General features: G+C 47.6%; 1 protein-coding gene across 3 annotated transcripts in view; it reads left to right on the forward strand.

Moving 5' to 3' along the window:
- KHNYN (KH and NYN domain containing) overlaps window positions 1-12,867 on the forward strand; it is a 35,223-nt gene that overhangs the window by 12,298 nt on the left and 10,058 nt on the right. The window contains exons 1-2 of one of the 3 annotated variants that reach the window (XM_080978157.1): window positions 7,647-7,962; window positions 12,137-12,433. In XM_080978157.1, the coding sequence (XP_080834283.1) occupies window positions 12,215-12,433 (219 nt within the window). In that variant the 5' untranslated portion in view covers window positions 7,647-7,962; window positions 12,137-12,214. Of the gene's footprint in view, window positions 1-7,646; window positions 7,963-12,136; window positions 12,434-12,867 lie in introns of those variants that run through there. The other 2 variants (XM_080978155.1, XM_080978156.1) reach the window with 2 other exon arrangements.

Here is a 12,867-nt window from a genome sequence, read left to right on the forward strand (position 1 = left end):
AAGGTAAACGGCATTTCCGTGTAATCGGGCACTTGTCAGAGTGTCCTGTTGCGCCAGAAGTGGTTTAGTCATGCTGGCGCGGAAGGCTGTCTGTGGACAAACAGTGTCTCTCTCGGCCTGAAAGCAAGATGAGCACCGCACCCCATAGTCACCTATGACCATGGGTGTAGCCAAGGGGGTAGGGAGGGGAAGCTGTCCTCCCCAATCAATAAAAATCAATAAAAATACATAGCAAACTGAGGTTCTTGTCCCCCCCCCCAAAAAAAGGCCTGCCCCCTCTAACAAAAGGCCTGCTCCCTCCTCCCAAAATCGTGGCTACAGCCATGCCTTTGACTAGAATTAACTGTCCAGGGATCCTTTTCCTTTTTACCTAGTACAGTGGTACCTTGGGTTAACAACTTAATTCGTTCTGGAGGTCCGTTCTTAACCTGAAACTGTTCTTAACCTGAGGTACCACTTTAGATAATGGGTCCTCCTGCTGCCGCCGCGTGATTTCTGTTCTCATCCTGAAGCAAAGTTCTTAATCTGACGTACTATTTCTGGGTTAGCGGAGTCTGTAACCTGAAGCGTATGTAACCCGAGGTACCACTGTAGTCTTGTTTTGTCTGTCCCAGTGCAGACAAAAAAAGAGCCTTGCAAGACTTTAAAGAAGAGAAGGAACCTCAGGCGAACTTCATTTCCCCAGGGCTTCTCTATCCAGCCCTCAGGACACGGCCCCCCTTCCCTGTTTGTTCTGCTTCAAACCCTCCTTGACTGTTGTTGCCAGGAGAGAACGAGTCCTTGAACTCAGATAAGGCTGCTTGGCTGCCTGGATGGAAGAGAGGGGTGTGTGACTGTGTGTAGAAACAAAGGAAAAGTTCACATTTGTAGTTCCTCCCACTGCTGGAAGCAGGCCCCTGGGAAGTTGCCTGGGAAGGACTGCCTCCCCTGTGTTGATAAAGGTTCCCAGCTTCTGCTTTAGAGATTATCAGCTTTGTTGTGAGAAAAGCCTTTGTGGGATAGATGCCAATGTTGTGAGAGCCTGCGAGTGTAGATCGAGTAAGCCTGGTTCTGTGTTTTTAGGCCTCATTTCAAGCAAGGCTTTTTCCTTCCCACTGCAGGTGTAAAATTAGCATATAGGGGGACCCTGTTAACACGCATTCTTGCTGCCATTGTGGGTGGTCATTGCACTTATCCAGTAGCAATCAGAAGCAATCCCCCCCCCCCCCTGCAGCCAGCATCTCTCTCCTTCTCTGCCTGCCTGTATCTGCTATGCCAACTGAACAGTATGGGACTTAATTTTAAGCAAGCATGCAAATGATTGGCCTGTTAGCTCTCAGAAGTCTCTGGGCTTATCCACACTTAACTTTTGCCTTGTTTTTTTCCAGGCAGAGGTCTGTGTTTGTTTGTTTGTTTGTTTGTTTGTTTGTTTGTTTGTTTCCCGCGAAACCCAGCTCTGTAAAGCTGAATCAGAGCAAGCATCAATTTGAATTTTCCGTGGATAGACATTTGTTCCGATTGAGCTTTAAAGAGTGGGTTTTCACGAGGAAAGCTCCGGAGCAAAAAAAGAAAAGCAAAGCAAAAAGCAGGGGGAGCTCAGATATGGATCTTGAAATCATGGAATGTGGTTGTGGATAAGCACTCAGAAAATACTTTTGTGTTTCTGCCACATTCATTGTGGGGCACGCCATGAGAAAGAATGGTGTTAAAGAGTCATAGGTTTGAGCCCCACGTTGGCCAAAAAGATTCCTGCATTTCAGGGGGTTGGACTAGATGACCCTCAGGGTCCCTTCCAATGCTACGATTCTATAAATTAAAATGTCTGACCTCAGGGCAGTTCACAACATGAAATTGCAAAATACAAATGCATCCATTTACGCATTTGCCATGAGATGTCTCACAGGAAGCAATTCATAAATGGAATTAAGTGAACAAACAGATACCTAAGACCTTCCAGGGCAGAAGGTGTGACTGTTAAAATAACGTAGGGGCTGATGGAGGTTACTGTGCAGTTGTTCGAAAGCACTCTGCCCATGCTCAAGCATACTCCTGAGCCTCATTCTTCCTTTGCATGTCCCAGGGCTGAACCCCTGATAATGAAAATAGTGTCTGGGACCTAGCTGTAGCTCAGTTAAGCTATAGTTGCAGCAGAGTTAAACTATAGAATTGGTTCCCGCAAGAGCAGGGTGGATTTGAATTAAATCAAATCAATTTAAATCACGATTTAAATCACTAGTCAGTAAGACTTGATTTAAATCATTTTTTTTACAGAAAGACTCATTTTTGCATATTTAAAACCAGATGGTTTCATTTTTGGGATAATAATTTTTCAGAGTAGTTTTTACAGTTATATCAAAAATTACTGATTTGGTTATACTATTAGAAATACATTGACAGATAATTATGAAATTATTGTGAGGTTTAATAAGTTAACTGTTTATATTTGGACAACTTTTCTGCTTTACTTTATTGGAAGTAATCATTTTCTTAATAACAATTTAAACAATTTATTTAACTAAAACAATAACATTATAGCATATGTATCCATATTTGTTAACTGATATGGTTAAAGGATTTTTTAAAAACCAAAACCTTAGACCGAGTTTTAGCACACATGAAAAACGTAAAGCAAATCCTTACATCCTGATGGAAAGCCTTTGGACCAGGGGTCAGCAAACTTTTTCAGCAGGGGGCTGGTCCACTGTCCCTCAGACCTTGTGGGTGGCCGGACTATATTTTTTTTTTGGGGGGGGGGGAATGATGCAAGAGCACCATGAGCCCCGGTGGCTGCTTACCTGTGTCTTGTGAGAGGCAGGAGCTGGCAGTGGCAGTGGAGGGACAATGAGCGGTGCGCGAAAGGGCTCTGGAGAGGGGCTGCTTAAAATGGTGGCCGCTCGAGCGCTGCTGCTGCTGGCACCAACAAAGCCCAGCCCCCTTCCTCCTCTAGGCAGGGCGGGGAGAAGCCAGGAGGAGGGAGGGAGGAGGCGCCGGCACCATGTGAGGGAGCGGGAGGAAGAGGGAAAGAACGTACACGCTGGCGATCCATGTGGCGATTCCCGGACCGTCCGCAGGCCGGATCCAGAAGGCATTTGGGCCTTATCCGGCCCGCGGACCTTAGTTTGCCGACCCATGCTTTGGACTATAATGTAACTTAAATAGAAAACTATCTTTAGAAAGAGTTTTTCACCCAAGGCATTTTATTTTAAAAATCCGATTTAATTTTTTTAAAAAATCTGATTTAAATAAAAAATCCGGTTATTATTATTTTTATCCACCCTGCACAAGAGATAGTGATGGTTGCCAGTTCTGATTGCTTTAAAAGATGATTATACAGATTCATGGGAGACAAAGCTATCAACAGCTGCAAGCAAGAATAGCTGTGTTCCAGCTCCACTGTCAGAGGAATTATGCATCTGAATACCAGTGGGAAGGATGCTGTTGTGTCCAAGTCCTGCTTCTGGTCTTCTCACCGGCATCTGATGTGAGAGCAGAATGCTGTGTCAAATGGGTCTTTGGTCTGATCCAGCATGGCTTTTGTGTTCTCAGACGAAGCCCAAGAAGTAAACAGGTGCCTAAGGCTGTGCACACACCATTCTCCCCACTAAAAAGAATCCTGGGAACTGTAGCTCACCCACAATGGAGCTACATTTCCCAGCACCCTTAACAAACTACTTTCCCCAGCATTCTTGCGGGAGGGAGGAAAACGTGCTTTGAATGTATGTTGTGTATGCAGCTTCGGCTAAGTTTTTGTGGTAAAAAGGGAGCTGTTTGGGTGCTGCTCCAGGGGCAAAAGCAGGGACCCTCGGAATCTGCTTGTGGTCTACATAAACAAAGGTGAGAGGCTCCCCATAAGTAGCCCAAAGTGGGGGAACATGAATGTGCAGTACAGGGACTGTTAACGGAGAAATCTGAGGGCTCCCTTGGACAAAAAACAAGGACACCAGCCAGGAATACCAGAGCAAAACAGCAGCCAGTAGGCCGGGTTTTTATTGAAGACTGTCGCGACAGGACTCCCACCTGCCACAAGGTGAAACAAGATGGAAGCCCCGAACAAAAGAAAACCCCAACTTTTATTAGCTGCTAATCCCCATGTCACCTCCCCCAAACTACATCACTAATACATCATGGTTAGATCATGAAAGGGGAGGTCTGGTGGCAGTAATCTGAGCATCCTGGACCCTGCCCCATGGTTCCCCTTGCCCTCCACCAAACACCCATCAAGTGTAACAAAAGAGATATTTACATTTCCCTGTTTCCCAGCCAAGTTAATCACACCCTTTTGTCTTCATCTGCGTTTGTTTTTTTCTGGAATGGCTACCTGTCTGGCACTCAGGTATCAGGATTATCACTCAGGCAGAGGGGCTGCTGAGTAGCTGAGTCTATATGAATTTCTGAAGTTTTCCCAGTGAGCCAGTACACAGATACATTTATCAGTAAATTGTTACATTTTGGATTGTGCTGCAGAGGCCCTTTGAATAGATAGGAAAAAACTGTGATGAAGTGTTTTGTGGGGATAAATCACAGAAGTCACAAAAATGATTGTGCTGATTTTGGTAGTGGGTTGCATGTGCATGATATCTGCTGGAGGGGCAACCCCCCCAAAAAAAAACCCTATACATGAATTCCTGCAACAGGACATACTTTTAAAACAGCAGCAAGCTCCAAGCTTAACGTGTCAGAGTTTCCTTTCACTGAATTAAAAAAAGAAAAGGAAAAGACTGAGACAATGGTTATGACGAGAGAAAGAAAGGAAGGGGGAAAAACGACAACCCCAAGCCAGCTGAGTGTAGCTGCTGGAGCCACACCTACCTCTTGGCCAGAGGATTTTGCAACCTGGAACTTCCCCAGTGAGCTCTGGGTCTGTAGGGCAAAGGCATGTATCTGCGGAGGTGTGGGTGTACATGGGTGGAAGCCAGGAGCGGGAAGAAAACAGTCCATGGAACACAGCCCGTGCTTACTCCTTCCAATAGTCTCCAAGAGCAGGGCATCCCTTCCATGTTCCTTTTATCAGCCCCGCTATTAACAATGTCCGGGTGCAAGAGACATTCCTTCTGTAGCCAAAACAGCACCACCCACGTACAAGGGGCAGGTATTGGCACGAAACCTTAAGCTTACAGAAGTAAGAAAAAAAACCAACTAAAACCCACCTAGAGTACAGGCACTGCTGTTTTTCTAGAAAAAGAAGTGCCAGAACTCACCACGAATGCCTCTTTTATAATGACAATGGCATCCGCCTAGAGGTGATTGAACTGCTCAGTTCCGGTGAGTTCCAGCTGAAAAAAATCCCTGAATACAAATCGAAGGGGGGGGGGGGGAAACCCCGAACATTGCCCAATGAGGACTGAGCAACAGGGGTGCCCAAATGTTTTTCAAAGAGGGCCAGATTTGATGAAGTGAACATGTGTGAGGGCCAACCAAAGTCGTTGAGCTTTTTAAGGATTGAAGTTGTTGAGCTTTTTTTACAATTTTACCCCAAAATTCTTGAGCTTTTTTTTTTTTTTTACAGTTTATTTTACAGTTGTTTTACCACAAAGTTGTTGAGCCTTTTGGCAGATTTTACCTCAGGAAGTAAACTGCCACAGGGGCTGGATTAAACCGACTGGTGGGCCAGACTAGGCTCCCAAAAAGACTTTGGACATGCCTGGAGTAAGACAAAAGAGTTGACTGACTGTTGGGGACAGGTGGGGACTGGGCGAGAGGGACAATGGAGTACCGTGGATATTCAGGAACAGCAGAGCAATGTTGCACACTGCAACGTTTTGTTGCAATTACCTCTTGATATTACTTTCTCCACACATTTTAGCTGGCCTCAGTAGCCAACCCAAGAGGTATGGTCGCCAGGGTCCTCCTCCTTCCTGCAAGTGTGTTTATGAGTGTATGCAGGGGTTACCCCTGGCTCTGCCCTGCGCCTCAGGAATTTCATGTTCAGAGCTGGAGAGGGGAGAGTGGTGGGCCTTTCCCACAGTCACAGGCATGCTTTCGAGAAGTGCTGCCCCCACCCCTAGCAGCATGGTGCCAGTGTGAGGGTGATAATGCCCCCACCTGACCCTAAGACAAAGAGGAGGCTTGTCACATGGCTGAGATTTGATTGGGTGGGGGGGCGCTTAGCAGGTGGCTCTGCCCACCTAAACATTTCCCATCTTGCCCTTTTGCGACCACAGGGCAGGAAAAGGGGAGCAGCCGGCAGAAGGCTTGCAGGTCTTTGATGTTCAGAACTCAGGAATTAAACAACAAGAAGAACTTTCTGGGGGCAAGAGCTGTTTGGCGGTGGAACGGACTCCCTCAGAAGCTGGTGGGCTCTCCTTCATGGGGAAACTTTTAAACAGAGGATGTGTTACGAGTGTATACCTGGATTCACACATGCGCAGCCGACACTCATGTTTATTCATGTGCACACTGCTGAGAGGTCTAGGATCTCCTGCTGGAGTTATGATGTGCGCTTCTTGTTATGGATGTGTGCGTCCACAAGGAACTCTCACACAAAGAAAGAAAGAAAGCTTGGTTTATTATAGAAAATAGGAGTGACAAAATATATAAAACTGCTGCTTTGGATGGCAAAGTTGCAGTCTAAGCAGGTAGCAAATTGCAACACATACACACCTCGATTAAAGAGTAAAATATTCCCTAACTATTCTAAGAGGTCTACAGAAATGTGGGCATAAACTACAAGACCTGTCCTTAGCGCTGGGATAAGCGTTGTCCTGTTGGAGCTAGAAGAGCCAAATGATAACCTTTGAATCTAATGGCTTTTTATTATCTTTTTTGCCAGGGCATGTCAATGGAGAGGGGGAGGGGGGCTGTAAAATGAGCGGTTCCTACAATTTCCATAATCCCTTCCAAGACTTTCCTGCCTTAGTTCTCACCTTGACCATCTTCAGTCATCCTGTTCTTGCTTGCTTAAAAAAAAAGGGGGGGGGGGGATGAAAGACTTTTGATAATGGTCATGGCAATCCCTTGTCTGAGACCTGCCTTCAAATCACCATCATTGTGGGGATGGGGATCTCACTGAGTGTCCTGTACTACTTGACAACTCAGTTTGCATGTGTCAGATGTGTGTGTGAACTCAGGATATTCCTGAATGCCTTTCATCTCTCTCTGGTTTTGGTTGCCTGCCTATTTGTTTCTGGGTTCGGTGTAAGAAGTGTTAATGATCTTAACCATTTAGAATATTAGAATTTTAGATTCTAGTCCAACTCCCTGCAATGCAGGAATCTTTTGCCCAAAGTGGGGCTCGCTCATGCTGTAGCTTCAAAGCTATCCCAGCAGAATTTAAAGCCCTGGTCCCTAGTTTGGGACCAGGTTACATGCACAGAGGCTTTTTTGCAGTATTTAGAAACATAGGTAGGGCGTTGCTTGAGTTGATAGACCATTCTAGCTTATGCCTGCCAACACTGACTGGCAGGGGCTCTCTGGCGTCTTTCAGACAGGCTATTTCCCCCAGCCCTACCTGGAGGTGCCAGGGACTGAACCCGAGATCTCTTGCGCGCAAAGGTCGTGCGCCACCACTGAGCCACGACCCCTTTCAGCAACGGTCCTTCCTCCTCCAATAATTTCTGGTTGCGCAGAACTCTCCCCATGCTCAGAGGCCGGCTATTCCTCACAGCTCCCTCTCCTAGGGAAGAGAGGAGGAGGAAGACCCCCGCCCCGTAACTGAATTTCGCAAGTAACGCGCTTCGCACTGCAAGGGAGGAAGTTTAAAAACTTGTACAGGAAGCCTTTTGCAAAGTGAAAGCCCTCCTTCCTCCCTGGACCGAGACGCGCCGCCCAGCAGGGAAACTCCGCGGCTGCTCAAGCGTTTCCGCATCGCTCCAAAATGGAAGCTGAAACTCGGGTCGAGAAGCGATGAGAAACAAAACCAAAACCGAGACGAGGCGAGAGATGGGATTGGCTGGATCCTCACCCTCGGCCCGGCGTTGCTGGGACTCCCTCGCCAACACCAGCGGGTAGGAGACGGAGGAGAGCTGCCAAGTGTCGGGGAGGCGGGTGAGGAGGGGTCAGGGGGTGGGTGTCCCGGGACCGACGGGGTCTCCTTGGAAAAAGGAGAAGCGGGGCAGGATCCTTCTCCCTGTCACGAGTGGGAAAGATCGGGCGCGGAATCGCCCCTCTGCCCCAAAATGATTACATTGTGTAAAAGGACGTGTAGCTATGAATTTAAAAAAGGGGTGTGTGTTTTGGAGGGGGCGCATTAAAGAGGAACGGGTTTTTTTTTTACGCTTAGGGCGCAACAGGCGCTTGGTCAACGGTGCGCAGATTTTTAGGCTGGGAGGGAATCGGTTGTAAACAGTGGGCGCTGTCAGAGGCAGAAGAGGGTTTTCCAGGAGCAAAGCTCGTTCCGTTGTTTGCAAGGCCCTTTCTGCGTGAAAAGGCATGTCACGGGGGGTGTGAGCTTTTGTTTGCGTACATCCGACTGTTTCCTGCCTCGGTGTTTTGTCTCAAAGCTTCTTTGAGATAAACCAGCGGTGTTGTTTTGCCCGATGGATGAGCCGCAGGATTTCACTTCGCTTTTAAGGCTTTGCTGTCCGTTTAAATATTCAAGCTCTTCTCTTTCCGCTGAAGGATAGATTTCATGTTTATTTTACAAAATAAAAATGGAGATCCATGTTTTTTCCCCAGGGAGAATAAATTGTGGCTTTAAGGTGCCACCAGGCTCTCTCTTAAAGTTTGCCTACAACAGGCTAACTAGCCTTTTGCTCCGGGTAGACATTGATCCTTCTGATATTGGTTGCATTTATGTCCTGTGGCGGTTCAGATGTCGTTGCAATCAACTGTCCCCATCCCTGACCATGGGTTATACTTGTTGGGATTGTTGGGAGGTAGAGTTGAGCAACATTGGAGGGCCACAGGTTGTCCCCCTCCTTGACTTAAATGTTGTTTCATCTTTTAGCAATGTTTCCTTATACTGAGTCACTCTATTTTTCCATTTAGCTGACTCAGCGATTCTCCCACTTGTTTTAGACAGGTGTGTCCAGCCCCACCTGGAGAAGCCGGGTATTTAAACTGAGACCTTCTGCAAACAAAGCAAATAGCTTCCATTGAGCTATAGCCCTTCAGTGTTTATTTGCAAGAACAACAATTTCCTATAACCTCTGTCCCTCTTATGTTTCCCCTGCTCCGCATTAAGAAAACTTTATTTATTTGCTCCATTTTTGGCTTTCATGCTTATCTATTTTATCCTCACAACAACCCTGTGAGGCAAGCTAAGCTAGGAGTGACTGGCCCAAGATCACCCGGTTAGTTTCGTGGCTGAGTGGAGATTTGAACCCAGAGCTTCCTGTCCAAAACTCTATACCGTACTGGCTCTAGGGACGTGGGTGGCGCTGTGGTCTAAACCACTGAGCCTCTTGGGCTTGCTGATCAGAAGGTCGGTGGTTCGAATCCCTGCGACGGAGTGAGCTTCCGTTGCTCTGTCCCAGCTCCTGCCAACCTAGCTGCTTGAAAGCATACCAGTGCAAGTAGATAAATAGGTACCGCTGCGGCGGGAAGGTAAATGGCGTTTCCATGAGCTCTGGTTTCTGTCATGGTGTTCCATTGCACCAGAAGCAGTTTAGTCATGCTGGCCACATGGCCTGGAAAGCTGTCTTTGGACAAACGCAAGCTCCCTTGGCCTGAAAGTGAGATGAGTGCCGCAACCCCATAGTTGCCTCTGACTGGACTTAACCGTTCAGGAGTCCTTTAACTTTACCTTTACCACACTGGCTCTACCAATAACAATTTTCTAATCAATTCTGTCCAATCCCTGGCTTCTTTCTAGTGTAATTATCTGGCCTGCCCTCACTACAGCCCTGTAGGGTCAATCATTAATTAGTGTTCCCTGTTTACACAACTCAGAAATGTGAGAGCAGGTTTATGCCTTATTAAGAAATTAAGAAATTAGGTACATTACTGCCAGTACATACCCCCCGCTCCGTTCTTTGTAACAGGACTAGAAACTTAATTTAAAAAGAGGAAAAACCCAAAAATTCAGGAAAGAAGCCCAGAATCTATTTGTGGGACAAAGTCCGAATACTGTATTGACTAACTTACTATATGCACATCCTGCATTATTGAACTGGCTTAGGGCTTGCAGTTCATTCCTTCCTTTTCCAACTGTGGCCTATATTCCTAATACACAAATGCTGATCAGGGTGGCACATTAGAATCAAATACACCACTGGCTGCTTTCCCTATATTTTTTCAGCTTTCACTTTCAAATAAATAGTTTTTGGCCCTCTGGATTGCGGAGAAGTAAGTAAAGAGGTATATATAAGCTGAGACCTCCCAGTTACTCCAGCCAGCCAATGTTGGGCCCATAAGTCCAAAGGCACTGGATTGGTTGACAAAGCCCTAGGTGCCAATTTTTTTTTTTTTATAAACATAAAGTTGATTTCATGTATGCGTTTGTTATTGACTTAAAATGCTAGACGCCCAAGAGGAAAAGCATTTGGGTCTCTCTCTTTCTGTGTGTATCGTACAGTAAAGGTAAAGGTAAAGGGACGCCTGACCATTAGGTCCAGTCACGGATGACTCTGGGGTTGCGGCACTCATCTCGCTTTATTGGCCGAGGGAGCTGGCGTACAGCTTCTGGGTCATGTGGCCAGCATGACTAAGCAGCTTCTGGCAAACCAGAGCAGCGCACGGAAATGCCGTTTACCTTCCCGCCAGAGCGGTACCTATTTATCTACTTGCACTTTGATGTCCTTTCTAACTGCAGGAGCAGGGACCGAGCAACGGGAGCTCCTTCGAACCGCCGACCTTCTGATCAGCAAGTCCTAGGCTCTGTGGTTTAACCCACAGCGCCACCCGCGTCCCTTATATTGTACAGTAAAGGTACCCCTGCCCGTACGGGCCAGTCTTGACAGACTCTAGGGTTGTTCGCTCATCTCACTCTAGAGGCCGGGAGCCAGCGCTGTCCGCAGACACTTCCGGGTCACGTGGCCAGCGTGACGAAGCTGCTCTGGCAAACCGCACCAGAGCAGCACACGGAACGCTGTTTACCTTCCCGCTGGTAAGCGGTCCCTATTTATCTACTTGCACCTGGGGGTGCTTTCGAACTGCTAGGTTGGCAGGCGCTGGGACCTAGCAACGGGAGCGCACCACGCCGCGGGGATTCGAACCGCCGACCATGCGATCGGCAAGTCCTAGGCGCTGAGGTTTTACCCACAGCGCCACCCGCGTCCCTTATATTGTACAGTACTTAATACTATACACTAATTTTGACCATGTTTATCTTCTGGTCACAATATTTCTGGCTGTGAACCTCTTGGTTTTGCTTCTACAATATGCAAAGCAGCCCTTGTACATGTTGCTTCACCTTACGCTCTTCCCCATGTTTTAAAATAAAACCAAGCACCAGACCTTGCAATCTCACAGCCCAGGGCCATGTCAGCTCCACACTAGAAATGTATTAAAGGACTCTAGCAAAAATGCATGCTTCAGGTAGGTCAGAGGATTTGGCAAGTCATGCATTGCCTAATTCCTCTTGCATTGCATTTTTAAACAATCCTATTTCTGCGTGATTTTTTACATTTTTTATGTAGTTATTTTTTTCCATAATTCATTCTGAATTTGCTAACCTTGGAATGGCGTGAAAATGTTATTCTGCAGCTTCTTGGGCTTTTGTGGGCCTGGCCTGGCTACTTCTTAACTAGGACCTTGATTGCTTTATAAAAAGAAAAGCAAGAAGAATTGGAAATAAAGGTCCTTAGAAGGCTAAGCATTGCTTGGCAAGCAGTTCCACATTCTGTGGATTTTCTGTGTGCCGCTGAATTGCAGCTTGTGTTTTCGCTCCTGTGAATCTTGTGCCGATGAGCCAGTGTGGTGTAGTAGTTAACAGCGATAGACACGTAATCTGGGGAACCGGGTTCACGTCTCCGCTCCTCCACATGCAGCTGCTGGGTGACCTTGGGCTAGTCACACTTCTTTGAAGTCTCTCAGCCCCACTCACCTCACAGAGTGTTTGTTGTGGGGGAGGAAGGGAAAGGAGAATGTTAGCCGCTTTGAGACTCCTGAAGGGGAGTGATAAAGCAGGATATCAAATCCAAACTCTTCGTCTTCTCTTCTCCTTGTCTGTTGTCTTCCTTTGCCTGCAGAAGTTGCATCTTCTCCCTTGCTGCATTTCAAATTCAGGTTTCGTCCAGAACCTTCCTCCCCCCATTCAACCCGTGTTTTCGTTCCGCAGTTCGTTATCCACATAACGGCCTGCCTCATCTCCGGAACGGAAACGTGGCCCCGCAGCCGGTGGTCGTGATCTCCCGCCATGACGAGCAGTGGAAGGACTCTGGACGAATTTGCCGTCTCCGAGGAGGTGCGGGAGTTGGTGACCCAGCAGCGTCCCAGGATCGAGCAGCTCTTTGGGGTGGAGCTGAATGTCCTGGGGGTCCTGGGGTCGGCACAGAGCCCCAGCGAGGACCCCCAGGGAGAGAGGAAGATCTGGCTGCAGCTGCAGGGATGCAGAGATAATTTGCAGAGGGCAAAGGTGCGAAAGGGCAGGAGCGGGAGGGAGGGAGGGAGACGGTAAGGGTTTCTGTGGGTCTCCATCGACTAGCCCAGGTGTCAGCAAACCTTTTCAGCAGGGGGCCGGTCAACTGTCCCTCAGAACTTGTGGGGGGCTGGACTATATTTTGAAAAAAATAATAACAACGAATTCCTATGCCCCAGGGACACAGGTGGTGCTGTGGGTTAAACCACAGAGCCTAGGACTTGCCGATCAGAAGGTCAGCGGTTCGAATCCCTGCGACGGGGTGAGCTCCCGTTGCTCAGTCCCTGCTCCTGCCAACCTAGCAGTTCGAAAGCACATCAAAGTGCAAGTAAATAGGTACCGCTGCAGCGGGAAGGTAAACAGCGTTTCCGTGTGCTGCTCTGGTTTCGCCAGAAGCGGCTTAGTCATGCTGGCCACATGACCCAGAAGCT

The sequence above is a fragment of the Podarcis pityusensis genome (assembly GCF_964106645.2).
Source record: "Podarcis pityusensis genome assembly, chromosome: 13".
In the NCBI taxonomy this organism is placed as follows: Eukaryota; Metazoa; Chordata; class Lepidosauria; order Squamata; family Lacertidae; genus Podarcis; species Podarcis pityusensis.